Source organism: Ochotona princeps, chromosome 15 (assembly GCF_030435755.1).
Source record: "Ochotona princeps isolate mOchPri1 chromosome 15, mOchPri1.hap1, whole genome shotgun sequence".
Classification (NCBI taxonomy): domain Eukaryota; kingdom Metazoa; phylum Chordata; class Mammalia; order Lagomorpha; family Ochotonidae; genus Ochotona; species Ochotona princeps.
The window spans coordinates 48,839,027-48,863,972 of record NC_080846.1 but is presented as its reverse complement, the minus strand read 5'-3'; the positions used below and the strand labels follow the sequence as shown (position 1 = coordinate 48,863,972).

General features: G+C 38.8%; 1 protein-coding gene across 4 annotated transcripts in view; it reads left to right on the top strand.

Moving 5' to 3' along the window:
* Positions 1-24,946, top strand: part of ANKS1B (ankyrin repeat and sterile alpha motif domain containing 1B) — a 1,050,054-nt gene that overhangs the window by 169,384 nt on the left and 855,724 nt on the right. For all 4 annotated transcript variants that reach the window (XM_036492291.2, XM_036492289.2, XM_004583128.3 and 1 more), the window contains exons 4-8: positions 4,239-4,535; positions 12,148-12,223; positions 13,975-14,076; positions 16,849-16,962; positions 22,448-22,614. In XM_036492291.2, coding sequence (XP_036348184.2) covers positions 4,239-4,535; positions 12,148-12,223; positions 13,975-14,076; positions 16,849-16,962; positions 22,448-22,614 — 756 coding nt within the window. The remainder of the gene's footprint in view (positions 1-4,238; positions 4,536-12,147; positions 12,224-13,974; positions 14,077-16,848; positions 16,963-22,447; positions 22,615-24,946) is intronic.

The following is a 24,946-nucleotide window of genomic DNA, read 5'->3' as shown; positions in this document are numbered from 1 at the left end:
TTCATGGCTATGTATGCTTCTGTGAATCAGAATGCAAAATACAATGGATGCAGTTGCTACTCATGTATTAAAAAATTCCTATATGTAAATATAGAAATAAACATAGCAGCAGTATGATATGGACAGACACAGTTTTATTAGGATGTAATGTTTGTATTACATAAGATACCAGTTAAAAATGAGTGTTATGTTAAGTTTTGTAAACAAATAAGACCACAGCTCTAGGAAAGTAAAATATGGTTTCCAAATATAGTGTGATAACAAACATCTTGAGCTCTGCATGCCCCCTACTGTTCCCATTTTGTAAAACTGTATTTGGAAAGCAGCATGCAGTCCAATGATTGAATTACAACCGTGGCATTAAGCTGAAGGTTGGCAGCTCTCCAAGCATCAAGGCAAGTAGGTTACTCCGGGGCAAGCGCATCTCATGAAGTACAATTAGCATATTGTTCAAATGGATACAGACTGCAGACCTCTGTCTGAAATGCGGATCAAAAAATGAAAAGTAACACTATCTGTGAACAGCGGAAGAAAGAAAAAAATATTTTTTTTACAAAATGCAGCTTTCAAAAGTTAGTGAAAATCTCAATTGCAAAAATGTCTTAATAATACCGATCACAATACAAAATTTCTGTTATGTTCTACAGAATACAAAATTTAAGAATGAGGATACATTCAGTCTGTTGAGAAATAACAACTGCAGCTCTCTGTGTGAGGATATCTAGCTGAAAGGAAATTTGTGAGAATGATCTTCTCAGAAACCAAAACTTAGACCGTTTGTGCAATGAGCCATCTGGTGGTTATTCTTAAAACTGACTGTTGGAAAGCAAACCTGAATAAAAAGGGAAAAAGTTCAATAAAAGGAAGTTAGTTGTTCCAAGAACAGTGCTTTTTAAATGACATGAAAATAAGAAAAATGCATATCATATTCATTTATTTTTGGAAGTTGGAGATTTGGCATGGTATTTAACACTGGATTTTAAAAAGAAAAATCTCTTTTCTGTAGTGTTGAACAAATCAATTATATTGTTGAAATCGGTGTTTGAAAACTGGAATTCAATAATTTTTTGTTTGTTTATTTGTACTGAACTTTCTACTGACAATGAGTTGAAAGTTCCTTGAATTTTCAAAACCACGCTTTCATTGTTTTTGTTTGGTAGGCATGTATTTCTTAGTGCAGGTGTAGTTCTCCCTTTCCACACCAAATCTCCTAAAAGTTTCTGATGTGGGAATTTTATTTTTATAAGTAGCTTTTGATTTTAGCTTGCTTTTTTCCCCCTTTCTGAATGAGAGAGGAATATTCTGGTCACTTTAAAATGGTTCTGTGTTCAAACAAGAGAAGAAAAGAATGAAAATGGCATTTGACATTTATTGAGACGTAAATTAAGCCAAGTGTGGTTCTAAGCACTTCAACATGTGAAGTGGTATTTAATTCCTTTGCGGAGTAACCCCAGATGGTAGTATAATCACTCCCATTTTTGGACAAGAAGTTGGGCTCAGTGAAGCTGCATAACCTGTCCAAGGGCACATGAGACTGGGTCACTCAAGCTGACACTTGATTCATTTCTTGGTGAATTCAGCAGTACATGTGGTTGTCATCCTAAATTCAGTGATTTGAGGAATACTGACTGCATAGCAGGTGTCGTGCAGTAGACTTCCCCTATGTAGTGTTAGCAAAACCCCATAGCAGTCTGATGAGGTGAGCATTAGCTATTATTTTTACTGGATATATGAGGAAATAACCTCGGAGATAATAAATAACTTGCCAGTGTTACCAGAATGCAGCTTGTATTTGAACACCACTTTGTCTGATCCAAGACGCCAATACACATTAGGGAGAAGACTTTAATCTGTAATATACTGTTATATACTAAAATCACCCATCACAATCAGGGCTTTATTCTGATTCTGCAGGATATCTTTGATTTCTCTCTCTCTCTCTCTCTCTCTCTCTCTCTCTCTCTCTCTCTCTTTCTCTCGCCGTCCCTCCCTCCCCTCTATCCGTTCCTTTCTCCTTCACTCCCTCCCTGTTTGTTTTTAAGATTTTAATATTTATTTTAAAGGTAGAATGACAGCAGGTGGAACTGTCAGACAGACAGACAGACAGACACACACACACACACACCCCTCCCCTGAGTTATTTTTTTGTCTGTTGGTTCACTCCCCAAATGCTTGCAAGAAGCAGGACTAAGGCAGCCAAGTGCTCCATCCAGGTCTCCCACACATGTGGCACATTTGCATCTGTTGCCTCCAAAGAATCATTCGCTGGAAAGTTATTCCAGTGCAGAGTCACCTTCACTCTGCTGTGAGATGCTGGTGTCCCAAGTAAGTGTTTAAGTTGTTCTGCCACAAAGCCCACCCTGTCTTTTGTATTTTATATCCAGGTGCCCCCTTTGCATCACTCTTGCCCTTTCTGGCTGTTTATTAAATCACTGTGATCCTGTGACAGTAGATCTGATAGACCCGATGGCTCCTAACCAACGAGTGCCTGAGCTGTTTATGCTGCGTCAGTGTTCTGGATGAAGTTGCTCAATCCTGGGTGGGACAAAATGGGACAGGAGAGATTCCATGATGCCACTTAGTGTGTGGCACACAATTTGAAAGTTATGAATGCCTATTTTTAGATTTTTCCATATAATGTTTTCAGAGTATGATTGACCTTGGTTGAAACTGAGAAAGCAAAGCTGTAGATAAGGGGTGCAGCTTTCTTTAAAATTGTTTCTGTGTTTTAATGTTTTAAGGTTTACAAAGCTAAATGTTAGCTCTTTTGGTTTATAAATGACACTGTAAGATATCTGGCAAAGATTGTATTCTCATTATACAGACAAGATAGATTCAGAAAGATTGACTGCCACTAGTAAGTGGCATGTTAACACTTAAGCCTGTGTCCTGTCTACCACTCTTATATGGCTCTGGATGTGTGACCAATTTAAGATGAAATGATTCTGTGAAACAGGAAAGACTCTACCATGTTTATGTATTTTATAAATGCCACATCCTTCCTATCTATTTTTTGGTCACTTTGTTTTGATGCTGTTTTAAGTTTCAGTTTCTCTGTACTAATTTTCTCTTCCTATTTTAAAAACTGTTGACATTGGGTCCTGGCACAGATAGCCTAGTGGCTAAATCCTTGCCTTGCATGAGCTGGGATCCCGTACAGGTGTCAGTTTCTATCCTGCTGCTCCACTTCCTAACCAGCTCTCTGCTTGTGGCCTGGGAAAGCAGTAGAAGACAGCCCAAATCCTTGGGACCATACACATGAATGGGAGACCCAGAAGAGGATGCTGGCTCCTGGCTTTAGATCGGTTCAGCTACGGCTATTGGGTCACTTGGAGGGTGAACCAGCAGTACATAGTAGTAGTAGCCAAGGATGCGAACTGCTCTGTTCCCCTAGAATTTCCTTTTAGGATCATTACATTATTGTTGTCGAAGATTTCTTCTTTATATGTGTGCTAACTGATCCTAAAAATCTCTAGACATACCTAGATTCCTGTCCCTGTAGCCCACCTGCCCCAGGCGGCTGAAGGCCATACTATTCTGGTTTCAGTTTTCACTCTTCTTAGCAGTTTTCTTCATTTTGCTAAATATATAGGAATACCTTATTAATTTTCAACTTAACAATTGCAAGTTGCACATGTAGTGTTCTCATACTATTGCTAGATAACTTCTGTGGGAATTGCTCTAGGTCTACCACTTTTCTATAACTTTGACTAAAGAAAATGGTATTTTATCTTTTTTAGGGCAAAAAGTCTTTATTCTTTGCAAAATCAAGAATGATTTATATTCACATGAAAAATAAAATTAAACTCTTGGGAAACATTCCTGCAAATCTTTAATTTTAAGCATTTACCGTATCAATTGTATTTTTGAAAGCTAGTCTTTCAAAAGTGTGCTGTGATTGCTATTAATCCCATTCATTTAGAAATGACGCAGAGAAATGATACACAGCACAGGTACCCCTCATCATCTGGACTCAGCAGGGTCACTGATGAGCAAGGCTAAACCATGTATCATTTTGGAAATTGGAATTTATGATGCAGGGAAAACTTTGATTTTTTTCATTAAAATAAAAAATGTGGTTGTGATGCAATGAATAATAAATACTTTCATGAAGCACAAAATTCAACTCTGTATATAGTAAAACAATTAATAAAATTACACTTTCAGATATTTGACATTATTGTGCTTAGATTTTTATAAACAGATTTCTGAAAAGTTGCCTGTTGTATCTTGCACAGAACAATGAAAACGAAACTGCTCTGCACTGTGCAGCCCAGTATGGACACTCAGAAGTAGTTGCTGTTCTCCTGGAAGAGCTCACAGATCCGACAATCAGGAACAGCAAGCTTGAGACACCCCTGGACCTGGCTGCCCTCTACGGGCGGCTGAGAGTGGTCAAAATGATCATCAGTGCGCACCCCAACTTGATGAGCTGCAATACGCGCAAGCACACTCCACTTCACCTCGCCGCTCGCAATGGTCACAAGGCTGTCGTACAGGTGCTGCTGGAGGCCGGAATGGATGTGAGCTGCCAAGTGAGTCTTCCACTGTGGTGTCAAAGTTGTGGTCCTCTCACTCTGCTTTGAGATGCAGACATATCAAGTTTGCTTGTAGGTATTTGATTGTATTTAAAACCAAGTGTCCACAAGTAGTTTTGTAAGCAGTGAAGTGGAGGTACTCTACTGCACTCTTTGAAGAAAGATGAAGAGCTGTAAGAAATAGTTTCTAACATTATTCTACTTTCACATCTATACTCAGGAGAAATCATTAGTGGGTAGCAGTGCTTACTGTGAATTAACGGTGCTTTCCTTTAAGCCGGTATCTTGCACCCAGCCTGACAGACACGGAGAACTTAATCAAGTTGAATGATGGAATTAAACTTCTCTTTAATAATTTTGAGTATGGATTTGAGATTTATTATGTTGACACTTTTAGAATTTAATTCGCACAGCTATTCTATGGGATTGAGAGAGGTTAAGTTCCAGTTAAGCATTCAGAAATCAGATTCAAACATTTAAGAAGCTTGCCTAAAGACACATAGTTAATAAAACCAGATTATGAATTTAGATTTCCTGATTAAAGTCCAGACCTCCTTCCAGTGTAATGTACTGTCTATGCATAACTAATGGAAGAAAGATCATCATGCCTAAGGACAATCAAGAAAAAAATGTGTTAAAGAGTTGTTAAGTTTTGGAGGAAGGTAGCATTTGGATGGATTTAATTCCTCCACAAGGACAGGGCAACCTGCTTTTATTAACACATGCTAGCTCCAATTCCACATTACTTCTTCCCCTGGCCCTCTTCTCCCTTCATGCCTGTTTGTTGAGTCCCTGTTTGATGGCAGCATTTTGTCTTCCAGAAAGTCAGTTTGGTTTCTCTCACATTGTGACCTTCTCCCCTGTGGGTTAGCAAGCCTTGCTGCATAATACAGTGTCTGAGCCGGGAGTTTGTGTTATTGTGCACCGTATTAAGCTTGCTACGCAGGCATCTGAAATGGGAGTGGCAGTTTGCATTCTGGGTGTTGTGCTATTAACAACTTCCTGCTAATGTAGCTGCAAAGGCAGCAAGAAGATGGCCCACGTACTTGAGCCCCTGACACTTGGGTGGAGTTCCTTGCTTCTGGCTTTGGCTTGCACCAAATCTGATTGTTGGCAGCCATTTAGGGAGTGAAGTAGCAGATGGGTTGTCTCTGCCTCTGTCATCCTTGTTTTCAAATAAATGAATAAATATTTTAAAAGTATGATAATAAAATGATTTAATGCAATAGCTCTTTTTGAATCCAGAATTGACATTTTAACCTTTGGGGATAGTTTTTCTGTCTTGGTTGGGTTTTCTCATGTATGTGGGTCAGCTTTAAATGAGATAAGCCTCTCCACCATCTAGATACTGTATGAGATGGGTGAGAATGCCACAGGTCTGTCATGATCCAGCATGTTGGCCTGGACTTTTTCACATAGCAGCAGTGTGGTTGCAAGAGAGAATGGAACTGGACAAGACTTGCTGAGATTTAGCCTTGCAACAAACTCACCATCACTTCTGCTATGTTTGACTGGCCAAAGCTAATCTCAAAGGCAACCCAAGCTGAAAAAGTGGTACAAATACATAGAGGGAATAAAGGAGGCCAAAGTCTCACACAGTTTGCATAATCCAACTAAAGGTTTGATTTTCCTAGGAGTTGCTAAGAAGTTGACTTACATGCCTACAAAATTTTCTTTTCCAAATTTTAAAATCTTATACCTTTGATCTCAGCTTTAAAGGTGACACCCTAGATCAGAGCTTTCTTTAAAACATTTCCTTTATGCATTGGTTGTTCAGGTATTTGCAATTTCTCAATTTCTTATCTAATTTAGATAGCCTAGTGTATAAATGAGTAGAGAAAAAAGTCTTTCTCCTCAAAGAGGTGATAAGATTATGTAAAAACTTGTTTAATATTGTAGATGACTTACAAAGTTAGAATTTTAAAATGTGTAAAATATGCAACTAGATATTTATTGCCTAGATTTTGAATTTCTCTAATATGTATTTACTACATTGTAATATTTCTGGGGTGTTTCTAAACTTGGTTTCATAGACTGACTTTTTTTTTACAGTTTTTTTTAAAGATTTATTTTATTTTTATTACAAAGTCAGATATACTGAGAGGAGGAGAGAGAGAGAGAGGAAGTGGAGCTGCCGGGATCAGAACCAGCAGCCATATGGGATCAAGGCGAGGACCTTAGCCACTAGGCCATGCTGCCAAGCCCTTTTTTTTACAGTTTTAAAATTGCATTTAGTTTAATGTTTCATAACAGGTGAGGGGATTGATTTGAAAGGCAGAGAGTCTGGGGAACAGAGAAGGAGGGTGAGCAAGCACGCTCATCTGCTAGTTCACAAACCATATGCTCACGGTAGCTGGGGCTTGTCTGTGCTAAAGCTGGGACCAGGAACTCACTCTGTGCCTCCCACATGGGTGAAAGGGACCCAGCCATTGGAATCCTTATCCCCTGTTGCCCCACCTGGTGCACAATAACCAGAAGCTGGTATTGGGAGTGGAGCTGGAACCTGAACCCCAGGACTTCCCTATGGAACATGGGCATTCCAATGGGCAAAATAACTAGTGTCTCAAGTGCCTGCTCTCAACATGTGCTGATTCATAATCGAGGACTTTAATTATGACTGGAATCTGTAAGTAACTTGATGATCATGGACAAGGTCTTTTGTGTTTTATGCCAAATGACATAACCAGGACAGGAAGAATTTACATTGTTTTGTAACTGAACATGGCACATTTTTAAAAAAGATTTATTTTTATTGGAAAGTAAGATATACAGAGAGGAGGAGAGAGAAAGAAGATCTTCTGTCCGATGACTCACTCCCTAAGTGGCCGCAACAGCCAGAGCTGAACTGATCTGAAGCCAGGAACCTGGAGTTTCTTCTGGGTCTCCCACAGAGGTGCAGGTTCCCAAAGCTTTGGGCCGTCCTCAACTACTTTCCCAGGCCACAGGCAGGGAGCTGGATGGGAAGTGGAGCAGTCAGGACATGAACCAGTACCCATAAGGGATCGCCGGTGTGCAAGGCGAAGATTTGAAGCACTAGACTACTGCGCTGAGTCCTCTAATCCATTATAAAATCTCTTTATTTCTCTCTCATCCTTGAAGGTAATTTAGGATAGGTATGAAATTCTAGATAGATAGTTGTTACCTCTTGACAGTTTCAGGTAAAACTTCTTTTAATGTATTCCTTGCAGGAAAGTTTTACATCTCTTAACATTTATATCTGGCTCTTTTGCTACAAATTCAGAATTATTTTATTCTATGTTTTGGCTTGGAATAGGGGATCATTGAAATTGCATAATCTTCATTCCAAACTTTCCTCATGAATATAGAATATATGTGTAGGTATTCTTTTGGAAGACTTATCTATTTGTTTTTGTTTTCATTATTTGAAGGACAGGGATCTTCCATCTGCGGTGTCAGTGCCCAGGTGCCCACTGTAGGTGGTGCTGGGCCAGGCTGAAGTCTAGCCAAGAACTCGATCTGAACCTCTCACATGAGTGGCATGTGCACTCAGGTCCTACATCCATCACCTGCTGTTTCCCTGGATGTGCATTAGCAGGACGCTGCACTGCCAAGTGACAACAGACTACACACTCAATATGGGATTATGCATGATCATCAGGTGGTGTCTTAACTGCTACCTCAAATACCTGCTCTAGGGGCCCAGTGCAGTAGCCTAGTGGCTTAAGTCCTTGCCTTGCATGTACCATGATCCCATTTGGACACCAGTTCCTATCCCGGTGGCCTCACTTCCCATTCAGCTCCCTGCTTGTGGCCTGGGAAAGCAGTTGAAGATGGCCCAAAGCCTTGGGACCCTGCACCTGCATAGGAGACCTGGAAGAGGCTCTGGGCTCCTGCTTTTAGATGGGCACAGCACCGGCCATTGCACTCACTTGGGGGTTGAATCAATGGACGGGAAGATCTTCCTCTCTGTCTCTTCTCCTCTCTGTATATCTGACTTTCCAATAAAAATAAATAGCTTTTTTTTTTTAATCCTGCTCTAAGGTTTATGCCTTTTACTCTATTGAGAATCAAGGCCTAGAAACATTTATTTTTATCACAAATGTTTTTTTTTTCAGAGGTTTTGGAGTTTTTCAGGGGTCACTGATCTGCCCTCCAGCTTGCTTGGTCCTCACACTTTGTCTGTGGACACTCTTCCACTAGCATCCTGAGTGTCTGGTGCCACAGCCTGTCTTCCACAGGCTGGCCGACTGGGAGGACAGAACAAATACCGTGCAGTATTAGCCCTGTCTGCTGCCCAGGCTGTGAGGAATCACATTATTTTTGCCCTTCAACCCTGTACTTCAAATATCATTTAGTTTATTTCCAGCCTTATTTTTCCATAAGCAGTGTTTAGAATGAAAAATTTAAAGATTTTGTGATAAGTAGAAGTGAATCAAAATGATGTTTGGAAATTTGGTTGGAAAACACAGAGTAAGAGTGAGGTAAATTAAATGATTTCAGCTGATAATGTTCAGGGACTGAGCAGTATTCATGTTCACATTGAAGTATGCAAAGAACTGAGGAAGTTTCATAATTTTTTTCCTCTTTAACACATTTGCCGTTTGTTTATAAGTTATTTTAGGTCCATTTTCATTAGCACCTAAGCATGTCATTATAATGTTTGTGTATTTCATTCATACCCTTTTTCAATTTTTATTTTTTTCCCAATTTCCTTAAATTTAAAGTTTAGATTCATGGATTACAAATGAAACACTCTAGTACCTTCCCGAGTATGAAGTGTAGAGTGATCGGATTACCATCTCACCATCTCTGCCCCTTCCAGAAGCCTCAGCTCTCGCTCTGAGCCACCTATGAAATGTATCACAGCCTGTTGTGAACCTGCGGCATCGGCACCTACGCCTTCTTCCGTAGAACTGTGTTTTGGTGCTTATTATACAACTGCCTATGCTCTGCTCCACCAACTCTTTCCATTTCCTAGCAATTACCATTTTATGTTCAAATTTGACATTAAAAAAAAAAAAAAACTTTTCACAGAGAACATTTGCTATTTGTGTTTTTGTGTCTGACAAAACTTCAAATGTTCATCCTTTTTATTTCTGTGGTTCTAATGTCTCTCCATTTTACCCTTAAAATATTTCTGAACATCTACATTTTTAAAGTACTTTCCTAGGCATTACAACTAAAGCAGTTAAAGAAATAGATGCAGTCTTCATTTCCGCTTAATTTAGTTTATCATGGGAAATAAGCAATTACCTGAAAATGTAATGTAACATTAAGGGTACAATGATAAAGATAATAAAGATTGATATGGAACACTTAAGAAAAACACTAGAATTCAGGAGCTACGGATGTCCGCTATAAAATTATATCAAGCTAAGATTTGATGTAGACTGTAAATCAATAGTTTTCAAGCTATATTCTCTAGATCTTTAGTTTTATCTGGGAACTTGTTCTAAATGGAAATTCTCGGGCCTCAGCTTAAACTACAGCATCAGAATCTCTTGGATGGTGGGCTCAGGAATTTTTTTTCAAGCTTTCTGGGTGATTGTGATTTCGTTTTGAATTGTGAACTAGAAGGATAGGTTTTGAACATATCCAGAGAACTAGGAGTCAGATGCTGACAGGCAGAGGGATCAGCATTTAAGATGTCAAAGAAACGACATTAATATGAAATGATTCATTGTGCTCAGAGCATAAGATATGAGGTTTGGGAGAAAGTTGTGTTGAACAAAAGAGTGGATGGAGAAGAAAGCAAGGAGATGATCATCAGGGTTTTTTAAACCACATTAAATAGTGTAGATTTCATTTATCACAAATATTTATCTATTAATATGTCTCCTGAATTAGTATGTGAATATGCAAGCACCAGGGTGATATCTCCATGCCTCAGAACGTCCCTCAGATAATTGGTGCTTAATTCCACCCCAGTAAGAATTTTGTAATCTCTTGAGGCATTGTTTGCCCCTGTGAGATGGCTTTTGCAACCAACATGAGCTTGAGAGTTAATGTTATTGATAATGTCTTGGTGAGTGGGCCTTTAATTGCACACAGGAGTACCATTAAGCCCATGCTGTTTCCAGACACCTTACTATGTGCCTACCCATTGCCATGAAATCTGGCTCATTTAGCATGCTTTCCGGGAAATGACTTGATAAGAGTTTTACAAACTAATGGAAGTGATGAAAGAATGGGCTGAAATTGCCATGACAAAAATATAGCTACTGGGACCCTAAAAGTTATCCTGTTACTGTGACCCTAAAGGCTATCCTGCTATAGCAAAAAATGTAGTTACTGTGACCTTAAAGGTTAGCCTGTCCTTGCAACTCTTTAGAACATAGAAAATGTAGTTGCTTTAGCTGCTTTCACAATTTTTTAACTAGAGGAAATATAGGGTGATTTTACTAACATCATGAAGATATGCTTTTGATTATTGTTTGATCGTTTATGAGGTTGTAGAGCCTGCAGTTGTAGAGGGATTTAATGTTTGAAACTTTTTGTCTTAGATCTTTATGTTTTTTCCCTTTTGATGTATTTCCCCCATTAAGTGATGGATACGTTGTAGAATAAGAGTTGTAGTAGGAGTGTATTACTGAAGAAGATGTGTTGTCTACTGAGAAATTCTTGGCTGCAACGTCAGAATGGATAATGCCCTATCTTAAGGTGAAACAATTTGTAGAATTATCTTTGGAAACACTCACTTGTCCATTGTAGAGTTGAAACTTAAGTGGAGTAAACATGGCTCATTGCTAATTGCAATTCTTTCCGCCATTATAACTCTTGCTTTACTTGTTTAGTTGTGAGCTTGCAGGCCTAATGGCCTGTAGTGCCAATGGCCCTAATCCCCGTAAACCAAGATCTCAGACTTACTAACCCATACATAATTCAAGGTAGGGGACTGGTTGTCACAGGTGTGCCAAGGAAAGAAACTGGACTTGAGGAGAGCAGGTGGGAGCTGGCAAGCCGAGATAAGCAAGGAATGTGGAATCCTTCCTCACCTCTCAAGCTGTTGTAAATTGTGCCCCCCTGAGCCTATGTCAAATTGCCCCTAAAAAAAAAAAAAAAACCTTGTACTGCTTCTGTATAAATAAAGCGGGCAGCTTTCTCAAAAAAAAAAAAAATTGGTGCTTAATAAATGCATGCTGATTGAGTGAACTTGTTGGATACTCATGAATGCTTTATAGGTAGGCGTTACCACACTGGTTTTATACTTGAGTGCAACCCAGGCTATGAGAAGGTGGGTGGCTCACTTTACCTAACAGTCAAACGGCTATTCAGTGGCAGAGGTATTCGAGAATAGAGAGCTTGTGAAAAACATTCCTGGGCCCACCATCCAAGAGATTCTGATGCTGTAGTTTAAGCTGAGGTCCATTTAGAACAAGTTTCCAGATAAAACTAAAGATCTAGAGAATATAGCTTGAAAACTATTGATTTACATTCTACATCAAATCTCAACTTGATCATAATTTATATCAGACATCCATAGCTCCTGAAATGTAGTGTTTTTCATAAATGTTCCATATCTTTATTTGTCATACTGCCATTCTTCTAGGAAGTGTGGATTTATTAGGAAATATGTCTGAGAAAGTGACAGTTTCTTAATCTGTAGCTATTATAAATGCGACCATGTTTTATTTCTTCTTTGTTCCAGACAGAAAAAGGGAGTGCACTCCATGAAGCAGCTTTGTTTGGAAAAGTGGACGTTGTACGAGTTTTGTTAGAAACAGGTAACTGTCCTAATGATTCATAACATATGCTATACACATAAACAGAGAATTATAATTGCTATAATGAAACAATGTATAAGTAAAAAAAATCTAGTAAAAGCATAATAAAAATCCACAGTGAAAAATTAGAAATATTTATGGAAAAATAATAGGACAGTCATTACTTATTAATAATAGTTTTGAATGGAAATGGCCTATATTCTCCAATTAAAAGATATAGAATGTCTGAACCTATTAAAAAACAAGACTCATGTATTTGTTGCAATAATAAAACAGAACTCACTAACAAATTCTGCAAGGCATTGGCATAGGGAAAGACTTTTGAAAAGAGCCCAGAGGCACAATGGCATTTCATTAAGCTGAAAAACTGCTTCACTGCAGAGGTAATTGTCAGCTGATTGAAGAGGCAAACAAAACCAACAGAATGGAAGAAAGGATCTGAAAACTATACAACAAATGACAGCTGAATATCCAAGATCTATCAAAAGCACAGGAACCTCAACAGAAAAGGAAGCAATCCAGTTAAGAAATGGGCAGTGGACTTGAAAAGGTAGTTTTCAGAAAGATGTTATACAAGTGGCCAACAGGCACATTAAAAACAAAACAAAACAAAACAAAACAAAACAAAAAAACCTCTCAGGATCACTAGACACCAGGGAAATGCAAATACAAAGCACAGTGAATTTTCACCGCACTCTGCCTGGAATAGTTATCCAAAAGCAAAATCCCAAAGCAATAAATGCTGTTGAGGATGTGGGAAAATATGTACCTGTGTTCACTGTTGGTGAGTTTATAAACTGGTAAAAACAATATGGAAGACAGTATGGAGATGCCTCAGAGATCTGAAAGTACATCTACTATATGGCCCTGCTGTTCCACTCCTGAGAATGAACTCAATGTAAATCAGCAGAGAAGACAACCTTTTTGTCCCTGTGCTTACTGCAGATCATTCATAGTGCTAAGATATGAGATCAACCTAGATGTCTATCAACTGAAGGCAGGATAAAAAATGTGGTATATGCCTGAGGATTACAAACTACCATGTTCTTTTCCCAACTTAAAATGTAAGTTGCAGTTAATACAGAATACAGAAACTGTTTTGGAATGAAATCGTCATTTGATATATGATTTTCTTTAGCCATTGTTTCTTCTCCTGTGGAACTAGGAACTTGCTACTTTTTACTTGCTCAAAGTCATGATTTGTGGTAACTTAAGCCTGAGATATAGAGTGGATAAAAATCAGGTCTTAGCAATAACTGATAAGGAGATGGAGGAATTTGGGGGGCAGGGAAGTGAATGTAGTTGGGTTGTCTTCTTGGAACTATGAAATGCATAAACGTATTTTCTCTTTATGTTAGTAAAAATTTACATTCTATGTTAGTAATATTTTTTCAGTTTAATTATGTAGTGTCTAGTTAGCTAGTAATCATGGAAGCAGTCATAATGACTGGGTTTAGTGTCCTTTCAACTATTTAGTTGAAGAACAAAAATGTTTGTAATCTTTGGTAGCAGTAGATTTCCACTTTCTCTATTTAAAATCTCTCTCTCTCTCTCTCTCTCTCTCTCTCTCTCTCTCTCTCTCTGTGTGTGTGTGTGTGTGTGTGTGTGTGTGTGTGTGTAGAAGTTAAAATTTTGAGGCTACATTCAGTACTTGGTCTGTACATCTTTGAGTTTACATAGTGCTATATGATGGTATCTTCTGAGGAAACACCAGTGGTATACATACTTTTCTCTTTCCCTTTCTGTTGCAGGAATTGATGCCAACATAAAGGATAGCTTAGGGAGAACAGTCCTAGATATTTTGAAAGAACATCCATCTCAGAAGTCTCTCCAGATTGCAACACTCTTACAAGGTAAGCTGCACAGAAAGATGGACATGTTTGTTCAAAGTCAAAATAAAAGTTCAGCTTTTCTGTTCAAAAGAGTTAGTATTTAGTTTACATTGATTGTATTATGTTCATATTTTATGGTGTAACTTTGAATAATAATGGCTTTGTTTCCATTTTTCATTACTCAGGAAACTAAAATATTCAACTACTTGTTACTTAATTTTTAAAAACTCATGCAGTAAACACAGAGTAATTTTTTAGACTTAACAAGATATGCAAGTTGGTAATGATTAATTATAATGAATTTGAAAAATGATTAAGAGCTTGCAGTATTTTCTCTATTATTTTTTGCTGACTTCTATGTGAACTGCATAAGTAAGATATTCTTCTGTTGAATACACATAAGGGAAACTAAAACAGTGAGAGACTGATCTGTCCAAATCTATATATCCTATTCTAAGTGGAAGAACTTGGGTAAGGTCGAAAGTATGACTTTGCCCTTATATCTGTATTGCTGAACACATGAAATATGTTCATCTTACAAAAATGAGAAAACTAGAAATCAAATATGTATAGGAACCAAACACAATATGTATAAATCCTTAGAGCAAAAAATATGACACCTAGCACGTAAGAGCTGAGTTAAGAACAAAACCTGTATTGAGCTGAGAGAAAACAGATTTCCTCCCTAATGCAGTAGTGCAAGGTAGTTCAGTCTTGCCTTTTTTTCTTCTTTTTATTATGGCCATGTATGAGCAGTTATAGTTAGGAATAGTCACCGGGTCTATAGAAGGCTTTACAAGTATCTAGATCCTTTTTTGTTAATTTGCAGAATTACAAAATTCCCATTTTTGATCTAAAACTGCAACATTTTAAAATTAATTAAAAAGTTATTTGAGAGACAGGGAGAAAAGGGACAGACACATTTTGTACTGTCATCTGCTGCTTACCAGGGTACACATTAGCAGGAGCTGGCACAGTAAGTGGTGCTGTGATTTGAACCCAAACACCCTGACACAGAATGCAGATATCCCTCACTGCTTTTCAGCAGTGTTGAATACCCATTCCTTAATCTGAAGCCTATATTGATAAATAGTCTTGACAGGTAATAAGATACTTTTAAAACCCAGATTGTTCAGTTCTCTTCTTTCTAGTCAATTCTTGTATTGCTCAGCAATAATCATCCCTATACCTTCTCTGGCTGCAAGTGTAATGGAGGAGAAAGGCTAGAAGGGCTTCGTTAGCTATTAGAGTGATGCTATTCTTCAGCTTCCCAGATAAATCCATTACATGTAAGGCAGGGGCTATGGAGAACCAGAAGTTAACAGAAACCAGTGGGAGTTGGGAGGGAGACAGTTGTATATTTGGAAATGTAATGAAAGCTTTTGTTTCGGTAATACAGTTGGTTTATAGTAGGTAAAATTACTATTCTACAAAATTTGCATAGTTATTGCATGCCTCAAGGATGGATCCTGTAAATTACTTTCTTTTTCCAGCCAAGTTTTCCCAATGGAATTGCCCTTGGATAGAAAGAATTTGAGTGGAATGAAAACACAGTTGGTTGCCAAGAGAGTAAAAAAAAAAATCTTAATTAGGTTTATTTTTGAAAAGATTCCTTCCTAATAAAGAAGTACAGTAAAAGGATGCCCATGAAAAGGGATTTGTTGACTTAAAGCTTTAGTTAGAGGGCACACACTAGCTGCTTGTGGCTGAATGTTCTCCACCGATAACACATGTTTTGTTTAGATCACACATTTTTGGCCCAGTTTGTTTTCATAAATTGTCAGCATTTAAAAATCTAGATTTTCAGCTTAAACATGAGAATTTTGGCTTCTCTAAAAATACAGGGTTTTATTTTACTTCATTCCTGAACTTTACATGGAGCAGCTGGTCTCTGGCTAAACATGCTGTTACTGTTCTTTCAATTGAGGCTGAATATGGCTTGACATTTATCCCTGATCTCAGATACTGTTTCCTTATGATTAAAAGAAATGTGAGATGATTCCTGGTCCCATTTTCTCTGGCTCGACCACTTACTAGCTCTGTGAATGCTGACAGGCTAGTGCTCCTCTTCCTCTAGTCATGATCTTTAAGAATCAATAGTACTAGTGTAACAATTAGATGAATTAATTTGCATTAGATACTTACAACAATGCTGGGTGCATAGCAGCAACACTTAAATTTTAGCTGCTACTGCTGCATTGTGTCATCATCAAAACTGAAAAGATGAAGGGCAGGTGGAAACCGGGACATTATTTCAGGAATGATGAGCATGAATACTTTTGTGGAAATAAATTTTAGCATGCAATATTAACTTACCTTGTAATGTTACGATACCATTATGAACAAATCTGCCCCATTTCTTTCATTTATGTTGTTTGACTAGTTTTGGAATCTGTCTGAATTTAACATCTCTGTTTTAGCGATCAAATCAATTCAGAACGTCTTTCAAAGAGTGTTAAATCTTCACAGAAAAAAGTATGTGAAGAAGCCAGGGAAGCTGTTGTGTATCTTTTAATAGTATATTTAATTTTAGGAAAATAATGGAATCATTTAGTTTTCAGGAAACAAAAGGAGCTCATAAATTTCTAAAAGGATCTAGGTTGATTTTTTTTTGAAAGTTAAAATTTTTTTAATGTTAAAAACTCATCTAGAAGTTCTCTTATTTTTTGGTGGGAGAATGTTCTTTTGAAAACTGAGGATATGAGAAAATAAATGAAAATTAAATCGATACAGTAAAATTACTGATTTTTAAAATCACCAAATTTATGTGTAATTTCAAAACCATATGTACAGAGTATTTAGAAGGTGTGGGAAGACCAACAGTGCTTGAAGAGCATGTGCAAGAAGATACAACCCAGGAAACACACATTTCACCTGCTGCTGAGTCTCCTTCCCAGAAGACCAAAAGTGAGTAGCTACTTGTGAAGCTTTGAAACTGCTTTATACTCTGATATATAAATTTATTTAGTTGTTTGCGTGGGCTAACAGTTGTGGAAATTCCTGTATTTTTTATTGCATATCTTACATTCTCTACTATATGGTGTGTATACTGGGTATGTTACACATTTATTCAGTCAGTTGACATTGAGTTCATGCTATTTGTTAGATTCTGTTCTTGTCAATGAGATACAATAATGGTAAAGAGTGCAGGCCTATAATGATATGCCATAGATATATCATAGATTTTTTTGCTCTATTTTTTTGCTAGGCTTTATTTGGGGGTGTATTTGACAAATAACAAATTGTATGTATTTACAGCATATGTGAATGATATACATTGTGAAATGATTGCCAAAATCGAGCTAGGTGGCGTATCTGTCACTTTGTATAATGGCAATTTTTTTCAATGTTGGAACACTTAAGATAGCATCTTATGGGAGATTTCAAGTGTTCAGTATGGTATTGATAACTGTACAGCCATCCTGCTGTACATTGGATTGCCAGAATTTATTCATACTTAATAACCAGTTCTTTGATCAGTGTATCTACCCCCTAACCTGTAGAAACATCATTTTGCTTTCTGCTTTCATGAGTTTAACATTCGCAGACTCCAGACATAACTGGGACAGTGTTAGTTTGTGTCTGGCTAATGTCACTCAACACAGTGTCATCCACAATCATCCTTATTATACCAAATGGCAAGGGCTTCTTTTATTTTATTAAGATTTATTTATTTATTTATGGAAAGTCAGATATACAGAGAGGAAGATGTTTCATCTGCTGATTCACTCCCCAAGGAATCACAATGACTGGAGCTGCTCCAATTCAAAGCTAGGAGGCAGAAGCCTCTTCTCGGTTTCCCGCTTCGATGCAGAGTCCCAAGGCTTTGGACTGTCCTTGACTGCTTTCCCAGGCCACAAGCAGGGCGCTGGGTGGGAAGTTGGGCCACTGAGATTAAAACCGGTGCCCATATGGGATCCCAGCATGTGCAAGGCGAGGACCCTAGCCACTAGGCTACCGCCAGGCCTGGGGCTTCTTTTTTGAGACTAGATACTATGACTGGTTCATCCATTCATTGGACAGTGGACATTTACATTGTTTCTGTGTTTTGCCTACTTTGAGATTTTGGAGGCTTGTGCAGATACTGATTTTAACATACTGGGTTCATTTTCTTTGGATCCCATCCAAAAAAGGGGGGATTCCTGGATTATAAGGTTGTTCTATTTTTTAACTTTTTGAAGCAAGTCCAAACTGTTTCCTGTAATGGCTGTAGTATTTTACAGTTCCACAAATACTTGCTTTTTTTTTTGCTTTTTTTTTCTCAGATTTCCTTTATTTTATAACCTCACCAAGTTTACTATCTTTTATTGTTGCAAAAGTAGCCATTCTAAGCAGATGTAACAAATTACCTTATTAAGGTTTTGATTTACATTTATGGGAAGATTAATGATTTTTAATGATATTTAAAAACATTTAAAGAAATTTATTAATACGTTAGATTCTCCAAGACACATATGATAAATTCGTGGTACAATTCTGAGTTTAATGTGATGTTAATATAAAGATAACGGGGTCCATGTAGTTCATAGATACAATAGATACAATTCTAAGAATATAATGAAACCTCCCGTTCGCTTCATCCTTCTTTCTCCTTCCCCACCCCCTTTCTTTGTTCATTTCTTTCCAAATTTTAATTCGTGCTGAACATTTGTAGTCTTTTTGCAGAGATGTGTACTCAGTGAATTCTATGTTTGTGTGTGTTTTAATGAACTTTGTGTATTATCCCTGTATCAGATTTGCGATTTGCAACTATTTTCTGTGATTCCAGAGGTTGACATTTTATTCTGTTGATTCTTGTTTTTGTTGTTGTTGTTTGCTGTTTTTGTTGTTGTTATACAGAAGCCTTTTGTTTTGATATATAGTCCCACTGGTATCTTTTTGCTTTTATTGCCTGAGATTGCATTATCATAGCCAAAAAATTATCATCAAGACCAAGGCAAAAAAGCATTCACCCTATGTTTCCTTCTAGGAATTTTATGATTTCAGATCCTGCATTTAAGTATTTTGTCCATTTTAAATTGGGTTTTCTGTATGGTATAAGTAAGAGTCTAATTTCATTTTTTTTGCATGTGTTTGTATATCCGGTTTCTCCAGCATTCTTTGATGACATTGTTTTTATACAGTCTGAATTCTTGACATGTTTATCCAAGTGATCCTTCACTCAAACAGCATGGTACTGACATTGAGACAGACATAGCCCAGTGAAACAGAATAGGGAACATAGGCTAGGGAGTAAGCCAGTGCCTTTATGATTGCCTGATTTTTTTTTTTTTTTTAATAATCCATTTTATTGTATTGTTGTTGACAATCTTTACATAGTTAACTATAGTTGAAGGAAAATCAAGAAAGAGAAGAAAAAAAAAAAAGGTTCAGGGGGATAGGGAGGTGGGCAATGCTATTATGTCCATATTGTTTCCATCATGTATCTGAGGTAAAAGGGGATATTGAGGGAGAAGCCCCACCCGGTTTCCCGCCCACCCCAAGTCCCGGATGTGGGGCATGCTCTGAGATATGTGCTCAAGTGGAGTTAATAGTTCTGCAGTTATGAGTCACTGCCAGTTTCGCTCGATGAGGTGGTCCACTGATTGATATGGTCCATCATGAAGTCTCCATTTGTCCCATATTTCGCTGCCAACATGTAGCTGAGATGAATGATTGTCCTATTCTGTCTTCTGTCTTTTCTTGGTTAGAATTCTGAGTCCAGCAGTTCAAGTGGGGAGATCTCCAAAGATACTTTGAGGTATTCCCAGACCAGATTCTTGTATGTTCTAGCAAGCACAGGGCCCGGCACAGTCCATCTCCCTGATCAGCTGGTGGTTGCAATTGCTGTGTTGGTTCTGTTTTCAGTCCCGAGTTGCACTGGAACCAATGGGTGTTGCAGTCCAGTCTGGTTCGGCCCTTACATCAACCAGTGGGAGCTGCAGCCTAGTCGGGGCGACCCACAATAACCCCCACCAAGCCTGCCCCCTACCCTGGTTTGCCAATTTGTGTAGCAGAAGACCAGTCTGTCCCCCATCCCATTTGGCTCTGGTACTTGTCAATGGGTATTAAAGCTTAGTTCTATCTAATCGACTCAACCATCCAGCCCTCACAGATGTTGTTGAGTGCCTCTGTCTAGCCATCCCAGCCCCCGTCCTAGTTTTCATGCCCTCCCACGGGAATAGTGACCCAAGAAGGGGGAACCCACTTTTTCCCTCCCAGGTCTCTCTGTCCCGGTTTATGCACTCTTTAGGTGGTCCTGTGATTTGACTCGACAGAATTAGTCCCCAGTGCCAGCTTCTGCCAGCTGATGCTGTGGCCCTGATCTTGTCCACATGCAGCGCACAGGTGTTGTAGCCTTGCTTAGTCGTGTCTGTCTCTATCCCAGCCAACACTCTCCAGTGGGAGTGGTTGTCCAGCGAGGGGACCAGCCCCTTAACCCCCCCGCCAGCTCTGCCCCTCCCTTCCTGGATCTCACGTGTGCTGGATGGGTGCTGCATTCATATCCAGTACAGGCAACCACGCCCTGGCATTCCAGAATGTGTACTGGTTTTGTCGCAACCAAACCCGGCCCATTCCACACTCTGTTCTGGTGATCGGATTTGCCAGAGGATGACATGAACTGATTCAGCCTGGCCTGCTCCTGACCCATGCCGAATGCATGCCAGTGGGAAACTTTCCATGGCCTATTCTGGGCTGTTTCCAATCATGCTTCTCGCGCTTACCTGCAGGGACTGTGTCCTGCCAGAGGAGTTGCCCAGGCTCCTCCATCAGAACCCCTCCCAATGCCAGATTTTGCGCTTGCCAGGGGGTTCTTGAGCCAACCCTACTCAGTTCACCTCCTGTCCTAGCAGGAACAGTGGCTTTTCCTGGCTGGCTTTCACCCCATTCTGACTCTTGTTGTTGGATGTTTCAGCCCAGCCATGGCTCGTCCATACCCACATACAGCTCACACATGGCTCAGAAGGGGATTGAGACCCAGCCTAGTCAGTCCCACATCTCCCCTGTTTCTCCATAACTCCAGATGGTGCTGGGATCTGAACCGGCCTGGTGCATCCAATCCCAGCCCACACTAGTGCCTCGGGTGACTGCAACTGTTTCCTAGATAGAACGCAGCCCCCATTCCAGCACATACACCCCTTGGTGGGAACCTCATCCCAGCTGTGGCATCCCAGATTGGGACCGTTCCTAGCCGTAAATCACGCACCTGCACGTGGTTGCTCCGAGGACCATTAGGTGCCAGCCTGCTACACAAGCCGGAGCTTATCTTTTACTTGATAGGTGTTCAAAGCTCAGCATTATTAAGGGATTGGAAGTTCTTCAAAGGAAGAGTTACTGGCATTGGGAATCTTTAGGATTGACTCAGATCCCAGAAACAGTGGGGTCACTCTAGAGCTATCTCAGCAGCGATTCAGATGTCCAATACCCCAGAGCTCCCCGGCCGGGCGGCCAGCAGGCACAGCCCGCCATGAGCCATGGGCACATGGCGGACTGGGTTCGGGATCCAAGCTAGACGTCCTCTCCCGCAGCCCTCGGCTCGCCTCTGGCAGCCGGAGGTTAAATCCTGCAGGCCCGAGGTTGCGCCCCTCCCCAATCCCGTTCACCCACCACCCAATGAGGGTGTTGGGTGGGTCCCGGACATGCCCAGTCACGGAGGCCTCCCCCCTCGGCGTACTCACCCCAGAAGGAAGCAGGCCGCACCCAGGCATGTCCGGGCCCAGCCCGCCATGAGCCATGGGCACATGGCGGACTGGGTTCGGGATTCAAGCTAGACGTCCTCTCCCGCAGCCCTCGGCTCGCCTCTGGCAGCCGGAGGTTAAATCCTGCAGGCCCGAGGTTGCGCCCTTGCCTGATTTTAAATGTGTTTTTAATTAATAATAATATTAAAGCCTGGATTATAACTTCTGGAAAATTATTTTCACAAGTTAGAGATGTAAAGTGCTTTGCTAATAATTGTTTAGAAAAATGCATACGTATTTACATGCAACTTATGAAATCTTCACATTTTGGTAGGTGAGAATGTTTGTTTCATCTTTGTCTTTATAGCTCATATCATAATTCTGATGGTTGAATTCTGCTGGTGATATAAAATGCCAGTGCAATGTTATTGAAAATAATATTCATAGTAAATCTCTAAGAGTTATGATTCCAGATGCTGTCTGTATTGCATATATGTAAACATTTAATGCTTATTTCTATATTGAAAAAGAATAAAGGCAAAATCAATTTTCTCCTGCTACTGTTTTTGTGTTAGCTATAATTTAGTTCATTATTTGAGAGATTTTTTTAATCTCGTTAATGTTGATCATTGTATTTTTGGGTTTTGTCACCATAACAATTTTAATTTATCTAATATAAAGCTATTGTAATTATTTTTTTAAAGAAACTTCTGAAGAATATTATCTTCTTATAGGTGAAACTGTGACTGGAGAATTATCCAAACTTTTGGATGAAATAAAACTCTGTCAAGAAAAGGATTTTTCTTTTGAAGATTTGTGCCACACAATATCAGACCACTACTTAGATAATTTGAGCAAGATTTCAGAGGAAGAACTTGGGAAAAATGGAAGCCAGAGTGTAGTAAGTAAGGGGGGGATGAGGACAACGTGTCTGTCTCTGCCAGTTCAGTGTGTACTCCTGGGAGCCGTGGGCTCTGGTGCGTGGTCAGGTTCTTCCGCTATCCGATGTCCGTCTCCGTGTTGTTCTTCCTTGGAAGTTTGATGCAGTTTTATTTACATTGCCTGTGGGCAGAAGGAACGCTGTGGTAAATCACATGTAGTTTGTGGTGTTCTCTCCTATTGTAAGCCTCTCTTGTAACAGATGGAGTCGTAATTTCTTTGGTTATTATTTTTATTTATTTGTCATAATGATATTGATTTTAATGTGTCCATTTTCTTGATAATCTCAGGCTAATCCCATATTTAAAGAGAAAGATTTGAGCTTTATTTATATGAGAATACTTCAGTAAGTGGAAAATGTAGTTAAAAATAAATTTATTTGGAGGGAAATTTAAAAATACTTGCACAGTTTATTCACAGTGCAAATTTTCATCACATATCCATGCATTTCATTTATTTTTACTAAAAAAACTTATATTGGATTTTCTATGAACTTTCTGTAGTATCCTCATGTAATTTCTTCATCCCAACTTAAGTCATGATGTAAAGAGATGTAATATAAACTTCATCCTACATATTTTCATAATCTGCCAATCTTGAGCATTCCTTTCTATATGTTCAGAATCTAAAGCATGTGTTGATGATTTTTTAAAGATTTATTTATTTTTACTAGAAGGTCAGATATACATAGAGGAGGAGAGACAGAGAGGAAGATCTTCTATCTGATGACTGCACCACGCCAAATGGACACAGGGCCAGAGCTGAGCCAATTCAAAGACAGGAACCTGGAGCTTCTTCCGGGACTCCCACACAAGTGCAGGGTCACAAGGCTTTGGGCCATCCTCCGCTGCCTTCCCGGACCACAAGCAGGGAGCTGGATGGGAATCGGGGTGCCAGGATATGGCCATATGGGATTCTGGTGCATACCAGGTGAGGGTATTGTGGGTATGTAGGGTACTGTGGTGGGTCTGTGTTGGTGCTTCTTCAGCTTAGGTTTTTACATAGGCAAAATACTAGCTAAAGGACTATAGAGAATCAGCTTAAAATTAAGATTTCTAAAACTATTTTTGTCTTAAAGAGGAAGGAATTAGAGTATATATTGCTAATATATATAATATGAGGATATTGAAAAGGCTTATGGAAAATGAAATTAAGCGATAATGTATATTTTTATACAAACTTATTGAATATTTCTGTTGCCTTACATGAACCTTCATTCAGTTTTGCAACTTAATTTATTATAGAAGTATTATCCCTTTCCAAAGGCCAATAAGGATAGACTGCATTCTTTTTATTCTTATTTATGAAAACTACAAAAAGAAAAAAAAGAAATGCTACATATAGTGTGTGTATTGACATAAACACTTGTAGGTTTTGCCAAATGAAATTTTTATGTTAATAAAATATTTATAGTAGCAACTTTAATTTCAGAACAAAACTCCTGTTAAAAAATCTGTAACAGTTATGTACTATCTCCAAATTATTTATCGGTTACATTTTAACATTTCCTTGAAAGTTAGTTAAAACTGGGCCTGCCTTGATGGCTTACTGGCTGAATCCTAGCCTTGAATATGCCAGGGTCCCATATGGGGGCTTGTTTGTGTCCTGGCTGCTCTGCTTCCCTTCAGCTGTGGCCTGGAAAAGCAGCAGAGGATGCTCTAGGGTTTGGGATCCATTACCTGTGTGGGAGACCTAGAGGAAGCTCCCAGCTCCTGACTCTGGATTGACTCAGCGCTGGTCATTTTGGCCTTTTGGGGGGTGAATCAACGAGTAGAAGATCTTTCTCTCAGTATCTGCTTCTCTCCATAAGTCTGATCTATTTTTCCAATAAAAATAAATAAATCTTTAAAGAAAGGTTAAAACATTTTTCTTACATAAATAATACATGGCATTAGGCTTTTATTCACATGAATTCCAGAAGATTTCTCCAAATTGACAGCTTTTTCTCTTTAGTTTCACTTCTAAACTCAATTTCTTTAAAAAAAAAATATTTCTACTGTTGAATTTTAGTTTTTAATAGATTCAATGTGATTTGTAGATAGAATTTTAAGAATATTCTCTTCCTTCCTTTCTCTTACCTGCCATCTCCCTTTCTTGCTTTTTGGTTTTTGAGTTAGCATTTTAAATTTACATTACAATAGAAGGCTTAATACTTCAGTGAATAAAACATTTAGCAAGTCAGAAGCAAAAAGACCTTAGTTTAATATGAATATAGAAAATGGCTATGAACAAACTTTGAATTAAAAAAATGACCATCTCACACTCAGAAAATTTTAATCATAGATTATTGAAAC